Source organism: Lissotriton vulgaris, unplaced genomic scaffold, assembly GCF_964263255.1.
Source record: "Lissotriton vulgaris unplaced genomic scaffold, aLisVul1.2 SCAFFOLD_2710, whole genome shotgun sequence".
In the NCBI taxonomy this organism is placed as follows: domain Eukaryota; kingdom Metazoa; phylum Chordata; class Amphibia; order Caudata; family Salamandridae; genus Lissotriton; species Lissotriton vulgaris.
Window position 1 is genome coordinate 103,291 of NW_028250645.1, and position 17,093 is coordinate 120,383.

General features: G+C 44.4%; 1 protein-coding gene across 1 annotated transcript in view; it reads left to right on the forward strand.

Annotated features, from left to right (window-relative positions):
- Window positions 1-3,730: 3,730 nt before the first annotated feature.
- LOC147663167 (vomeronasal type-2 receptor 1-like) overlaps window positions 3,731-17,093 on the forward strand; it is a 31,179-nt gene continuing 17,816 nt past the window's right edge. The window contains exons 1-2 of the mRNA XM_086950619.1: window positions 3,731-3,753; window positions 5,950-6,241. Coding sequence (XP_086806745.1) covers window positions 3,731-3,753; window positions 5,950-6,241 — 315 coding nt within the window. The remainder of the gene's footprint in view (window positions 3,754-5,949; window positions 6,242-17,093) is intronic.

Consider the following 17,093-nt stretch of genomic DNA (forward strand, 5'->3'; position numbering starts at 1 on the left):
CAATACCACCACCTGCAATACAACCAATACAACCACCAATAGCACCACCACCAATCCCACCACCAACATCACTAATAACATATCTGCCACCAATACTGAAAATGACAGTTTTAGAGAGTTTGCCTTTTCCTAATATAACCATTTGGTGCTTTTTGTCTGTCTCTGGAATACACATATAAGGTGGATGACAACTATTTTCCTGACTTACCTCTATACCTCCACACACAAAGGAAGGGTAGGTGTGACTGCCTAGTCACCTGCATGTTGATGGAGCAACCTGAGCAGGAGGAGAGGGAGGAACTGACACTCTGCACATGTAGGACAGTGCCCTGTTCCTGCTCACAGGATTGCATACCCTACTGGTGTCTGGAGCCAGGACAGGGGTTTTTGCATAACAAAGACCTTCTCCCTAGTTCAACGGCTAAAATGGCTTTCAGTACTGGGCCTCTGACCCCACCAATTCAGAACACTATTGGAACTAAGGACATTCTGCCAGGAATAAGAGCTGTTGTGCTGCAGGAGTGAATGTTACTTTGCTAACTGTTTTGCTGTGTCGGTCTGCTGCCTGCTGATTGCTGTGCTGTAGGAGGGACTGAGACCTTGCTACCCTCTTTGCTGTGTTGATCTGTCGCTTGCTGCTTCTTTCCTGAAAGTAAGAAGGAATGGACCCGCTCTCTACATGCTAAGCACTAAAGTTTCTCCAAGAGCTTGTTGGCTTGCCTCCTGTTGCTGAAGTGTCAGCGAGATCAAATACTTTAACTTTCAACTTCATCCCAGCACCTGAACTTTACTTGCTGTTAGTCTTGCTCTGCAAAGTGGCGCCAATATAGTCCATGGCCTTTGGAGGTGAGTTTGAAGTGCTGCATCTGCCATAAACTGCACTTTGACATTGCTGCACCGATCAGGAACTGATGCATCACCTATCGCAACATTGAAATCGACTCATGACCGCCATTGCGAGGACTTCTCCCTGAATACCCGTTTCAGGGATGAACACTTTGCCCCAGCGCACGGAGAAGAACAATGCCTCATCTCAAGTGTGTATTAAACCCGGTCCATCGCCCTTGGATTCCAGACTCATCACTTTGTTAATGGAACTGAAGCATCATCACTACTGCTTGAAGAAATCCAGCTGAACCTCAACATGCGTGGGGACCATAGATGAATTTTACCCTGCATCTTGTTCTGCGGCAAAGATCAAAGTACTTTGCTCAGCAAGGTCTGAGAAGGTAATGTAGCCAGCCTGTGCTCCATCATGGTCAGCTTGATATTTTGACTTTTTTCCTGTTCAGCGTGGCCTACAGTAACCTCAAAGCGCTATTTGCTTGTAAGCACTATTCTTCATTTATTCTTTTAAAAATGAATATCTCAACATGCTGTGTATCTGACTAGGATCGAGGTCCTTCTTGTTTTTAGGGTGCATACTATGACAACCATAAACCTACTTTCTAACTCTCTCCAAACTCCAGATGCTCACAATACCATCTGAATGCTTTATATGGAGTACATTCACTCTCCACATCAACTCCCCTACTGCACCTTTGTTCACTTCCCTCCACATCCACTTTCCACATTTACATGTCCTCTCCATGGTATACCTGTGCTCTCTAACTCCTCTGTCTAACATGTACATCCACTCTACACCTTTTGCATGTGCTGTCCACACTGTGCCTCTACTCTGCTCAACTGCACCACAACCTGTATATGCACTTTTCAAATACTGGTTGTGTTTCCCAGTCCTGGGCATTCTCTTTCCACAGTCCACCTCCATTCTCATATGTATTTTCAACACCACTTCACCACAGTACATTTTCTGGCAATCCAGCACATCCACTTTGTCTGCTTTATATCTGCTGATGTTCCCTCTACTGTTCACTCTACACATGAACTCTGTACCATTCTATAAATGCCTCTCATCTTCTGCCTAACTCTGTATGTCCCATCAATATCCACTTGCGTTGTACATTTGTTCTTCCACCTATACATGTGATGTTCATATCCATTCTCTGCATGAAATAACCACGCTCCAGGGTCTTAGTGTGCTCTCCAAACACTCTCCAAAGGCTCACCAATCTCTACATATGATCTCCACACACAATGTGTAATTTCCACCCTCTATATCTGCCTTCCACCTGCCTTTTCCAACTTTTAGATTTATTTCCCACGCTGGACATCCACTGTGTACAACAACACTGCTCTTGTGTGCTCCACCTTCAATATGTGATAGCCACTTTATACTGACACCCTCCACGTTCTCTCTCAAAGCTGTATATGTACATGCCAACCCCCACTTGCACTCCCCACCCACTATATCTGCTTGCTGTCCTGTAGATGGGGTCACCTCCAGATTTGTTATTTCCACACAGTTATGCTCTCCTTTCACTAGATACACATTATATTATACACATGCCCTCTTCACTGTAGAGATGCTCTGTTTTCTGCAGCTATTCTATGTATCTGTTCTCCACCTCTCATTATCTGTAGTGCATGCTCTCCCTTTACCCAGTACATCGACTCCCCATGGTCTACATCCTCTCTTCAATCCCCCTGAACACATTGTGTATCTGTTCTCCACTATACCTCCACTCTCCATCCTCCAAATCTACCCTCTATTATAGCAATTAATAATGCATCAACAGGTAACACTTTAATAGGCAGATTTACAAAGTAAAATATATAAATTACAGTTGAAGTGAAAAAGGGAGACAACCAAGAATGCTTGCGGCGTTTTGGATTTAGAAGATTAAATATATATCAATAGTTATATCAGCACTATTTTCAATGTATGTGGGTGTAACCTCAAAACACGTTTGCACATACATGCTCATGCAATAAGTGATCTGCACAGGTAACATATGAAATAATGTGAAGAAACAACAAAAAAAGCGGCACATGAGGATTTGAAGAAATGGTTACAAAACAGTATATTTGAGGTACAATTACTTCAGGTCATCATCAGGACCGGCTTACAGATGATTTGATGAGTGCTGGGTAAAGGATGAAAAGGGATAAGATAAGAAATAGGAACACCGGGGTGAGGCCATATGTAATTAGGAAGTGACCAAAAAACACATTGCACAGATTCCTGTGGTTAGGAGGGAATCCACAAGGGTATGGATGGGTTTCTATGATCAGGCAAAGTCTGTCAAGATCTCAAGGCGTGCAAGCATGATGTCCAAGAGAGAAGATAAGGAGTCTGTGAAGGAAGGACATTTTCCATGAAGGAGAGAATAACGTTAACACCTTGGCTGCTGTGACTTTTCCCCTCCTGTGCAGACATTCTATGAATACCATTGTTCATGATGAGCTCAGCTCATCATAAGCACAGCTCCACTGTGCCTCATGACGAGCTGAGCTCGTCATGAGCATCGAAGGGGTTAATGTAATGAACCACGTATGGCTCTGGTTAGTTGACATCCATTGTGGACCGCCAAGTTGTGCAAGTCAATGAACATGGCATGGTCATAGGATAGTTTGGCCGCCAAGTAAATGTAAGAATTGCTTACTGCATAAATCTAAGGTAAACAGCTGTGTCGCAAGGAGGTGTGGGCAGGATGCGGTCAAGCAAAGTGTCCGAAGCCAATGGATGAGTCCGGCATTAGGTGGAAGAACTTCTGACCAGTGGAAGTATGAATCTTGGTGGAATGGCAAACACTCTGCTTAACAAACGGCCTCCAAATCATTTGTGTAAATTAGGAACAGGAAAGGGGCTCAGATTCACCCTTGCCGGATGCCCTCTGTTGAAGCAATCAGGTTTGTTTTTTCCCCTTGGGTGCCATATCTTATTGGGGCTGTGGTATTAGAGTGTGACCTGTGGAGGAGGGATATCAGTGGTTCTTCAACCCCCATGATTTCCATCATGGCCCACAATTTGTCCCGATTTATATTGTTGAAGGCACTGCACATGTCCATGAAGGTGAGGTGGGTAGAGCCCTTCCTGGCCTCCACATACTTGTTTATAATTAGTGACAAATTGAGACATTGCTCAGCTGTGCCTAACCCCCTCCTGAAGCCCTATTGTGTTTTAGATATGACCCCTGTGGTGGGTGCCCAGTTCTCTAATCAGGCAAGGAGGACCTTGCCCAGCACCTTAGATGTGGCATCAATAAGTGAGATTGGCCTATAATACAGTGACCACTATTACCTCTATCCAAATTGCGGCCACAGGGCCAATGATAGTTCCTTAAAACTTTTTTTAACAGTGGTGACAATGGTTTAAGGTTACTTTAAAATAAGTCAAGGTATACCCCACCAGGTCCTGGGGCTTTCAGGCAGGACCCTTGTGCTAAAGCCTCCTCGTCTTCAGATACTGTAAAAGATATACTGAGTTTGGTAACGATGATTGAATCTACAGGCAGATCCCTTGGGTGCTCCTCTATCCTCTTATACTGTGGGTTAAAAATTCCAGTTAAATGGGTTTCCCACACCTCCCCCAGGATCAGTATGTCCATCTGTCTCACTTCTTCAGTGAATAGGGGAGGTTTGATAATTTCCCCAAAATCTTTGTTGTTTTGTAGAGATCCTGCTCTCTCCAGAATTTCTCCTCATTTCTGCTTTTCTACTTCCTATCACGTTTTTATAGACATACCTAGAGTCTTTAGTTAGCTCTGTTACAGAGAGTGGCACAAAGGACCCTTTTTAGTTCCTTATGGGCCCTGGACCATTCTAATTTGACCCACTGGGCCTCTTGGGGTTTACTATGATGGACACACCTAATCATCCTCTTGGCTACATTAGAACTAAGTGACCCGAACTCTTCGACAAGGTCAGCTGGGGAAGAATCTAACTGCAAATGCACCATTATTGAGTGGTAGTTTTATTTAATAATAACTTCCTCAAATTTGGAAGGATTTATTTGACCTAAATTTAATCTAACTCCTATATTCGGGTGATAATGGATCAGGCGTTCTTCGCCCTCTCCCACCTGGATATTCACATTTACGGAAACAATGATGAGTTGTGATAACTGGCACAATTAGGTTCCAGGATGAAATCATAAAAAAACATTGGTGAAGTTCCTTGATATTAGTACAAAATCAATGAAAATAGCTCTACCACAACCAACAAAGGTAGGGCACTGGGGTGGAGAATTACAGACCTTCATATTATTTCTACTATTGTAGCCTCTTCTTAAAAATAAACAAGCTATAGTGAGCCATAGACCTTATAACATCCAACCTACTGGGCAAAACCCACCACTTTATACATAAAACCATGATTAGGTTAATATTATAATGTGTTTATTTGATACCACTAATAAGCATAGGATGTTATTCCTTTAACCCTACATTAGAAATGGCCCTGAGTAAGCTGTTGTTACTTATTTCGGTGCAGGTGTCGGTTTTGTTGCAGGTATTGATGTTGCTGCTGATGTGGCTGGTGTTGGTGTTAGTTTTTGTGCGGGTGTTGGTTTTGTTTCAGGTATTGATGTTGAGCTGTGTTGCTGGTGTTGGTTGTGTAGCAGTTATTGATGGATTTAGAGAGGGACTGGCCCCTACTATGTGTAGAGGTCCAACATAACTGGCAGGTTCCTTTGTCATGGTCCTAGTTATGACAGCAGTGACTGTTTCACCAGTCTTTCAAGTGTGGTGATGTTGTGGCTCCTGGTCTTGCACCTTCCAGAGGTGCCTCGTGTTTTTGTGGGCAGGGTGGTGCACTGGTGGCTCAAGAACAGATTCTTTACAGAATATATCATATGGAAAGGGGAATGATGAGGTGATCAGTTGCCGCATACAGCGGGTAGAAGCCCCCACATTTAGCTTATCAGAACCTAGGATGAAGCAGAAAGAGCAAGGGAAGCTGCAACACTTCTCTTAATATGATGGACTTCTTACAACGCAACAACAAGTGCTTCCTACACACAGTTTGTTTCTATATATTCTTGTTTGTCTGCTCATGTTTAAAGCAGTAACAAAGCTGTACTTTTCTCATGTGTTTCCTGTTCTTTAGGGGTTCATTTCAGCATATTCTGCAGGGCCTGGCCTTCATCTATGCTGTGGAAGAGATTAACAGAAACTCTGAACTTTTACCAAACCTCACACTGGGGTACCATTTATTTGACTCCTGTGCTAGTGAGATGAAAGCTCTTCAGAGCACCCTGAGCATCATGTCCCAGCAAAGTGAACCAGTGCCAAACTACAGATGCCAGAGCAAGAGCACCCTGGTGGGTTTCATTGGTGACCTGTCCTCATCCACGACCTACTCCATGGCCCAACTACTGGCGCTGTACAAGTATCCACAGGTAGGAGGATGCTTTACTTCAACTCTATTATAACCTGGTGGGTTTCATTGGTGACCTGTCCTCCTCAATGACCAACTCCATTGCCCAACTCCTGGTACTGTACAAGTAACCGCAGGTATACTGTGAAAAACAAGCAAACAAGCACACACAGGTCCTGGTATTATGAGAGTCCAACTCGTATTGAGTAAAGAGTTTGCTGGCAATAAATCAATCCCATCCACTGAATGTTGTTATCTTCTTTTACTTCACAAATAAAGTCAACAGTAAAGAGATCCAAAACACTGCAGCCGACACGTGTTTTGTCCCCCCGAACTTTTTCAAGGCTGCAAAAGCATATTACATTGGCATTACACATGTTGTACAACAGTGGGAGGATACCCAAGTGGATCGCTACATTAAGCCCAACCAAGTGAAAAAGGCAAGAGAATTTAAAGATTTATTGCAGTACATGCCTATTGGGTAAAACTCCTATGCAGACCAAATAGAAGGTTGAGTGCAAAAGAAATCCATGGCACACATGAGAATGATGGCAAGATGTTTAGTTTTTTTGAAAAGAAAAAGTAATCTGTATTTACCCACAGACCACTATCCTTTACCAGAACAGATCAAAAAGAAGAATAGAAGAATAAAATCCACAAGAGAAGAATTTACCATCATACTAACAGGACACTTGTGCCCTGTGAGGCAAACCAGCAGATGTTGAATGGGTAACAGGACACCTACTTGTCATACTTGATGTGTGCACATTCTACACTCGCATTCTGACTAATTTGGGCATGAAGGCAGTACAACACTTCCTAGACTCCTGTCATACGGAATTATTCAAACACACCAACATGTTATTAGAGATGATCTTATTAGCTCTTGAGATCAACCGCTTCACACACGAGGGTAACTGGTTCAGTCAAACTCAGGGTGTGGCTATGTGGGCAAAATTGTCGACCTCATATTCCAATCTCTACAGGGGTTAGTTTGAACTTCAACGTAAAAAGAGAACGCTGCAGAATGGTTGGAAAACATTCCATTTTGGGGGCGAGATAATGACGATTTTATTTTGCTGTGGTCTGGCACTACAGAAGCTTTAGAAACTTTTTTCTAGTACCTCAAAAATAACATATACAACACTAATTTTACCAAGGAACAGAGTGCATCCAAAATCAATTACCTCGATGTGAGCATAGAGGTGCATAACAACAAGCTTGTGGTATTGCCCTAAAGGAAATACCCTGTGCTGTCAACTCTGCTCCACTCACGGAGTTTGCAGAGTTTTCCGCACTGTTCGTAATGCGGAGCTTGAGGAGTTTCCAAAACCGTTTACCTTGCTTGCAAGGTGGTGACCGCGAGCAAGGAAAATCAACCTCCCCACAAGGTTTTTCCTCATTTGCGATAGCCAGCATCAAGTTGGCGAGTGTGAGTGTGGAAAATCAACCTCCTGGCGAGATATCTTACACCGAGGGTGAGGTGGTCAGGTTTTTCATTACGAGTGGTGTCCTATGCTATTGACCGTTCGCATTGAGAAAGATCCCGTTCGCTTTGAATAAGCTATTGCTGGAGTAAAAATCTACTTGAGTGGCAGAAAAGAAAAGCATGGACTGCTGACGCTGTGCATGGTGCTGTTTGTTATCATTGCACAGTGCGGACAAGCATTCGGCACTGTGCAATCAGGGCGAACTGATTTTTCTATCGTACTCCGCATCTTGCGGAGCTCCGCGTAGTGCAGCTGACTTTTTTTTACACTTCACCGAGTTCCGCATAGTGCAACTCCATGAACTCCGCCCAGTGTTAATAGGAAACCTACAGTCTGTAATTTACTCCTGCACGCCAGTAGTGCTGATCCATTGTCACAGATCTAGGCAATACCATATGGGGAGATGCTCAGAATAAAAAAATGATAATTAAGAAAGGGTCTTGGATCAGGAACTAGATATGGTTGGGAACAGATTTTTGGATAGAAAATACAACAGGGAACTACTGATGCAAGCACAACACAGGGTTAACAAAGTGAAACGGGTGTCCCTACTAAAGAGTAAGAACACGACAAAGAACAGGAGAAAGATTGCACTGTTCACTCCCTATTATGTTTAAGTACATAAGTATATAAGATTTGCAGTTAACATTGGCATCTACTTACTCAGGATGACACACTAAAAGAGGTTATTGGGAGCAAGCCTCTGTTGATACACAGCAGATTGCAATTTTAAAACAAAAAAAAGTCTTGGTGAAATGTTCTGCCCTGGTCCTAAGCACCATGTGGTCATTTCAGGGAGACCATTACAATGGCTTCAATGAACCCACAAACACCAGTTATGTTGAACAACAAAGACAGTTCTTATCGCACTATCCAGTTCACCCCGAGTGGGCACTATGTTAGGCTAGTCTTATATAAAATATCACTGATTTAATAATGTCATGGGTGGTACAAGAACATACATCCACAATTATTGATTGCAGCTCGCACATTGCACAAACTGTGAGCCGTATATATAAAAAGAAGCTCGGTGCCCGACGTTAGCACTGCCTGAGGCTAACCAATCTCAGATATTCTCATGTACACAGTATGATTAATATCCAATATACCAAGTGCAGACAAAGTCCCAAAAAAGAGGCAGCGTTCCCCGTCATGGTCACGATTTTAAGCACTACGACGTGAGCATAGCAAGGCTGATGAAAAACGCATGTCATTATTATCAGAAAAACAGAGAGCGTGACGTCATCGATATAGCAGGTGTGATAAAGTTAGTAATCCCTGATAGAGGTAAGTCACAAAATATGAAAATAGGGGATCACAATATGTATCATATGTATTTTCATACATGAAACATTCTCAGATTTAAAACCACATAATGGTTTAAACTTATCACTGACACATATTGCAAATGTTTTAATCCATGGCCTAAAGAAATACATGTAGTTCTTTGTCCACATTAGGCTCCTTTTCCACTGCACGTAGCTTAATAATCCAATGGGTTTCACATTGCCTTCATCTGAGTGTTCTATCCCCGCCTCTGGGGAGAGGTTTTACTTGGTCTAAGCCATCGAAGCTGATGTTTAACATTTCATTGAACTGATCCTCCTCGTGAAAGTCTAAAGCAATTGGACGATTCAGAGTATTGTTACATATTGATCAGACATGTTCCAGAATTCTTTCTTTCAAGGGCCTGACTGCAATTCCCATATATATCAAATTGCAGATGCATTTAATACAATAGATGACATACTTAGCATTGCAATTGATGATAGAAAAGATCCTAAATTCTTGATGTGTTATACTTGAAACTTATAATGTTGTCAATTGCAAAACAACACAAACAGCATGATCCACATTTGTAGAAAGTAAACCCACTGGAGGTGCGGGTAACCAAGAGTCCCTCTTGGGGGCTGGAGAAAAGCTGGGACACAGATGCTGTCTTAGGTTTGAGCTGATCAGAGGGGAGTGTTGAGCATTTGTTGAACACATAGAGCCAATAAGTGAAACATACGCTCAAAAAGAAATTCAAGACCAATTTAGAAACCTAACAGTATTTTATACTTTTTATGGTACCAAGATTTTTTAGGTCACTTTAGAAGTTATTGGTTTTCAAAGTAAAATAGTAGAAAATCACAGCTGTTAGATTTGAGGCATGAACCTCGAATGCAGTAATATTATTGGGAAAAAGACATGTACTGCATAGGTACACTTGTAAAGGGTTGCAAGAGGTATCATTTAACCCCTTAAGTGCTGCTGACGGCCAATGGTCGTCAGCAGCGCTACCTCCCCAGTGCTGCGCACGACCATTGAACGTCCATTCAGCACTAGTTCTAATGGACAGCGCAGCACTGGGGAGAAATGTTTACACGCAGCTAAGGTGTTAAGGGGCTTAGGGCCAAAGATCAAAGAAACCACAAGCAGTTTGGGTCACAGTGCCCTGGTGTGTCTGCAAGGCCGAACTGGCTTTAATGAGCATAGTGCATTTTCCAAGGAGGCTGGAAGGGCAGGGGCCTGTTTTGCGGTGGTGGGGATGGTTTTGTTACTAGGGGCCAGTTTTTAAGCGATGCTGCAATATTGGCCTCTAGTAACACAAGCAGAAAGCAAGTGTTTCCAAATTCCCGGGGACAGGCAGTGATTCCCCATGCAATTGTGTGAAAAAATTGCCAGGGCAGATTTGGGTTCCGAGTCCGGCCCTGGGTATCCAAGTGCAGAGGTGCTGTCTCATTGGTATCCTTGAGTGCTACGTGATGGAGTTTAGGATCTGTCAAAAGCATCAGTATCTTCAAGAAGGGACCAGTCCAGCAGAACCCAGACTTAGGGACCACCTCCTGCTGCTCTGCTCCTTCGGTGGGCCCAATGGCCAACAACACTGGGCACCGGATTGATGCTATTGGTGCCTCCAGATGCAGGGAAATGGCTTTCCCAGCCCAAAAGAGATGCTGTTTGGTTGTTGGAGGTGCTGAATAGAGCTCCATTTGTTTGAGAGGATGCACAGCTTCTGAATGAGTTTGACTGGTGCAATTGTTGAGGTTCCAGCAGCAAGACAGTATATGGAACCAAGTAGAGGTAAAATCCTTAGTTCTCGCATGACTGCTCTTCTTTGTCCTTCCTTCAGTTCTCAGTAGACAATTCTGAAGTCCTGAAGAACCCGAAATACTGAATGTAAAGGTGTTAAGGGGAGTATAGTGTAGCATCCAAAGGACTACTCACGCCTCCGATGACTACCCCCAATATATTATCACTTACTGGGGAGAGTGGGCCTAAAACTGACCCAAAGTTCTTAGTTTCAACAATTAAAAAATCAGGAAACCCTTTATCCACTGTTCACTTCAGGTGGCGCACCTTACCTGTAAATGTGACACACCGTCTGACTATCTAATTTTCCCACCTGTTCTGGTTCCAAATGGGCCTTGATGCAAGGGGTGGCATCTCCTAGGCCAGGGGGAAGCCGGGGTTCCAAATAAAAGGCAGCAGGGGTTTTGAAGCGTCTGGCCTTGATATGCTAAAAGCTAGCCATCCTGCTGGAGGAGTTGCAAGCACCTCCTCCTTAGGAGGGGGGTCATAAACTAGTCTGTGGTGACAGGCTGGAAGATGCCGGTCCACCAGCACACATGATAGTGTTAGGTTTTGAAGGGGCACCTCTAAGGTGACCTATGGGGGGCAGTCAGAATAAATCGAATACTGGAATCAACATGGATTTATAAAGACAAGGTAACTGATACCAAACGACAGTAGTTTCAGTGAAGCCATCCAGTAGCTGTCTAACTAATAATGACCAGTGCCCAGTACATATGGTTAAGAAGGCTTCCCTGTTCACTTGCCATGCCCAGTAATTTAATGAAATATCACAGGGGACAAAGAGCACATGCAGATATGTCATCACAAGTAATATAATGCTCCCTGGCTCAGAGCTATAAGTCCTGCTGTAGGGGTGACTTACATATATTGCATGCATTTTCTGTAGGTATAGCACACAAACTGTGTGCCATATCGCATGTTCAAAATGGTTCTCACCATTTAACCCAGCCTGCTGAAGGAAGTGGCCCGATTCAGGTCACTCACAATCCCCTCTCTGCCTTCTACGAAGCAAAGACTTGGTCAGACAGTAGAGAATAACAGTTTATTCAAAGTTCGCTCAGAGCGAACCCTGTCTGCCCAGTCGTTAAGAGTGCTGTAGAGAGTCTGACTTCAGCAAGCTTAACGATACATTATGTACATTTCAGAATCAATGAAATCACGCCCACCATGGAATTGTCCAGAAAAAACCGCAGCTGGATAGTAAATTACAAAGGAGTAAGTTTTGGTTCTGAAGCCGGCATACATTATCTATCAGTCAAGGCCATCCTGACTGTGCCCGCCACTAGACAAGTGGGAGAGGGCTTACATCTAAAGGAAAGGTATGCGCTAATAAGAACAGTGCATTCATTAGTGTGGCAGAACTCAGCTAAAAAAAAAATAAACTAGAGAAGGTTGTTTCTTGGAAATACCACAGAATAAGTTTCGATCACGATACAAAATAGAGCTGGTTCACAAAATGGCGCTGCAACTGCCAACTTATGTAAAAACAATACAAAGGCATACTTTGTATACTAACAGACCCTCCTTTTTGCATGAGCTAAGCAATTACATATGATAACAAAATACATATCATGCAATAAAATAAAATAAATTGATTTAGGAGCATTCCATTTCTTCAGCTTCAGGGAGAGAAATAGTAAGGAGGGAAGAAGACTCAAAAATACCTTCATCGATTTGCATGAGATCATTCACTTCCTTTTGAATCGTAATTGTAGCATTGGTATCATGGCTTGATATTCTCTTAGGGGCGAGAAAGCTGGTGCAGTAGGATCAACATAAGGAGAGAGTCTTTACCAGAACACAGCAAGCAATCAGAATCACAACAAAATATATCACCATATCTATGATTCAACCCCATCCACCAAAGAGGGACCAACTCCAATTCTGGCTCTCCATTCCTTTAACATTTTCCAATATATCTAAAATATGTAGGGTAATATTATTTTCCATATTAGTGATCCTGACTATACACTGGTCTCCTACTACCGCACACACCCCCGCTCTTAGCTAAGATGGAATCAACTATATATTTAGTTTGCTCGGAATATATTCGCATACTTTCCATCCGGGCGGTGATGTCATGCAAAGCCACTACTGTGGAGTTAGACAGTATCTGCAGCGAACAAAATACTCCATAGCCCTTTCACCCCTGGCCATAGCGGTACCACCAAAGGTAATAATGGAGGAAAGAATATACCCAAAGGTGATACTATTATGCTAAATATTGACCTCAAGGTCTATCACTCCATCACAGAATTCCTTCATCAGTGTTCTTTCAACCCATCTTATATTTGGCTTACTATACTTACAGGGCACACCAAGAGGAAGCACCACCCCTAGAGCAACATCCTCCGTACCATTATAAACATTTCAATAAGTACCATTGGGCAGAAAGTAAAATCCTGGGTGTTCATTCCCACTGTACTCTGAATCTTTTTTTTCACTAAAGACATTGTATTTTTGAACAATATTACTCCAGAACAATTTATGTATAGAAATGCGTCAATATTGTTTACTAACGGACAACATGCAGGATAATATTCTGCCTTTCGAGTAATAGTCAGATCTTGATAATGCCAGCCAACTAAGGTGACGTTCTGTTCCTCCATATACATATTGTTACAGTACATATTAGTGTCGCAACCTGGATATCCCTTCCTTTGTGGCTTCCTATAATACAAAAAAGGACTGGGATATTCTATCACAAACACACCTTCTACCTCTATGAATTGGGGTAGGCGAACCTACATATAATTTGTCAATGACAATGGGTAAGCAGTCCATAAACTTGTAACAGATTAAGTAGGGTAACAAACTGTACCTGCACCAAAGAATTTCTTATGTGCATCTAGAAATACATTGCTCAGGATTTTGCTTTTTGTACAAACTTGAGAAACAATCTTGTGTGTTGTAGCGACAGGATAATTTGTTCTATTTTAGACTGGTGGTGACTACTTGGCATTAATTTGTTTCGTGCTGCTGGCGCTTAGAACACAGACGCTCTATTTCCTGTGTCAGGGGTATTGTAGATAGAACTTACTCGCACGATAATAGTTTGGCACCCACACTTGCTGGGACAGAGGGATAGCTTGGGGGCTCATTAGGAACGCCCGCTTTTGGCCACCATATTGGGTTGGGCTTTTAGGAGGTCTACACTATCTGTAGGTGCCATCTTGTGTGAGGGGCCAGTGGCTTGCCCTCACAGGACTCCCGCGATACTCTGGTATTTAAGATGGCCACCTCCCAAGCGCGCAGTGTCGGCGCACAGCGGGCGCAATGTAGGTGCGCCGGAGGTGTGGCAGAGGTAAGCCCGTTTGCGCCTGTTCGCGCAACGGGCGCGCCTATGGCCGGCTACTCTGCCCTTTCAACCTCTTCAGGCATAGTCTATTCTAGGACAGAACTTTTGCAGTTTAGACCGACCCAGACACCTTGTACTCAGCAGGATATTCCAACTGATATGCCGGAGCCACTTTTATGTGGCTTACTTAACGTCCGATCACTTTGCAAGCACCATACGGAGATTGTTCTTCTTATTGAGTCCAGTGGACTGGATGTGCTTTTCCTTACGGAAACTTGGACACGGGTGGACAGTGAGGTAGAACTGGGCTTGGCCTGCCCCTCGGGTTATAAAATTAGACATACTCCTCACTTGAAGAACAGAGGTGGCGGAATAGGATTTATCTTTAGGGAAACCTTAGCCCTCTTGCAGCTAGAGATCAAGGAGGTACCGGGGCTTGGAGCTCATGGGCTTCTCCTTTAAAGGGCATGAGAGAACGCTACATTCAGGAGTTCTCTGTTATAGACCGCCGGGTAATGTACCATCAACTCTGCTGGAATTTATTGATCTCATCTATGACCTATCCAACTCCCATTCTAGATTGCTAGTTCTGGGAGATTTCAATCTGTGGCCGAACGGGCCTTTGGATACTGACTACAATGAGCTCTCCCAGGCTTATGGCAATATTCAGTTGCAACAGCTGGTCCTTTCCGCCACCCGTCTGAAGGGTCACATCCTGGATATGGTTTTTGCTGACGCTCAGCAGGTAGCTGTGAAGGACAACATGCCCCAATGCTGGACGGATCATGCACTTGTTCCTTTCTATCTCCACCTACCGGCTATTTCGTCGAGTGATACAGGGCTGAGACATGCCAAAATGGGCCGACCTTGGTCTAGACTTTTAAAATCTCCAGGTCTGTCTACTTTACTTCCTGAGGGATTAATACTGGAAGGTAGCATTGATGAAAGTTACGCCAGCCTGTGTCGGCAAATATCCAACTCTTTGGATAAAGTGGCCCCATTGCGCAGGCAGACAAAACCGAGCTATGCCTTGGTATACTAACGATCTTTTGCAATTGAAGTTGAGATGCAAGCGGGCAGAGAGGGCCTGGAGGATGCACTATTTAGATGCAGCAAAAGTTAACTTTAGGCTGGCACTACAGGAATATAAAGCACAGATCAAGTGTGCAAAAGCGGTCTACTTGGAAGACACGCTGAATCAGGCGACCAACAAATCACAGACCATGTTTAAGATTGTGAATGATCTTTCCCACCCGACTGGTGCCACAAATAACATCCCAGTCTCTCAGGCTTTATGCAACTCTCTGGCAGCTGCCTTTTAGGACAAGATTCCCACTATTCTGAGCGGACTTGCTGGATCGACTCCACCCATCTAGTCATCACTGGATAATCCAGTTAGTCGGGGCACTCCAGAAGATTTTCTATGTTGTTCCCAGATGGGAGCTCTGGATGAACCCTCCAGTCGACCCCAGCGGAGTAGTCTTCCTCTCAGTCTGGGTGCTCCGGAAGCTTCTTCCAGTCGACCCCAGCTGAGTTGTCCCCCTCCCAGTCTGGGAGCTCCGGAAGTACTTTCCAGTCAACCCCAGCGGACTTGCTCCCCTCTCAGTCTGGGTGCTCCAGATGAATCTCCCAGTCGACCCCAGCTGAGTTGTTCCCCTCTCAGTCTGGGAACTCAGGAAGAACCCTCCAGTTGACCCCAGCTGAGCTGTCCCCCTCTCAGTCTGGGTGCTCTGGATGAATCTCCCAGTCGACCCCATCTGAGTTGTTCCCCTCTCAGTCTGGGAGCTTCAGATGAATCTTCCAGTCGACCCCAGCTGAGTTGTTTTTCTCTCCCTCCTTTTGATGAGTTCTGCAAACTGGCGCAGACTGTTTCATCAGGCTCCCCGCTGGATCCGCTCCCACACAAATTCTGGAAATTGTTCCAGAAATAACTTTTGAATCCACTGTATTCCATCTGCCATCAGTCGTTTGCCACCGCAACTGTCCCGGAGAGCTGGAAGTTGGCAGTGGTTTCACCCCTCCTGAAGAAACCCACACTCGACCCCACCTGCTTGTCAAATTACAGACCCATTTCCTTGCTCCCTTTCCCGGTTAAGATCATGGAGAAGCTGGTTACCCGAACTCTATCTAGATTCTTAGAGGATAACACCTGGTTGGATGTGGCCCAGTTTGGTTTCCGGCCAGCTCACGGGACGGAGTCTGCGCTGGTGGCTGTGCTGGACAATCTTCATTCGCGGGTTGACACGGGTTGGGCAGCCTTTCTAGTGCTGCACGACATGTCAGCCGCGTTCGACACAGTCAGCCACTCCACCCTTATCGGGAGGCTGGAGGAGATCGGAGTCACGGGGTTGGCAAGGGACTGGTTAGTCTTGTATCTTAACAACAGGCAGCATGTGGAGCATTGCCACCTTTTAGGTCGGATGTGCAGAGAGTTGGGGAGGGGGTGCCCCAGGGCTCGGCCATCAGTCATATATTATTCAATCTGTACCTCCGTCCCCTGATCCAATTGATAAGTTCCTTTGGTATTTCGGTGTTTACCTACGCCGACGATACTCAATTGGTATTTTCTATGGAGGGTAAAGACGCCATCTCCTTAGAGACTTTTCACCGCTGTATGTCAGCTACAGCGGATTGGCTACGTTCCAACTCCCTCCAGTTTAATGGGTCAAAAACTGAGGTGCTGCATTGTTCTAATGATCGGGTTCCGCGTCCATTGCCAGATGATTTCTGGCATCCCTCCTTTCCTGGGGCAGTGACTGCAGCAGAATCTGCTCGCAATCTGGGGGTCATGTTTGGCCCCAACTTAGAATTGGACATCTTCGTTAATAAAACCGTAGCAACTTGCATGATGCTGCTTCGGATATTACGTAAAGTTCTACCATTGCTCCCAGCGCAGGCTAGGCCTGAGGTAGTGTGGGGTATCATTCTAAGCAGATTGGATTATTGCAACGCACTGCTTCTGGAGGCGCCTAGCATGCTGGTGGGCAAGCTGCAGCTGGTACAAAACA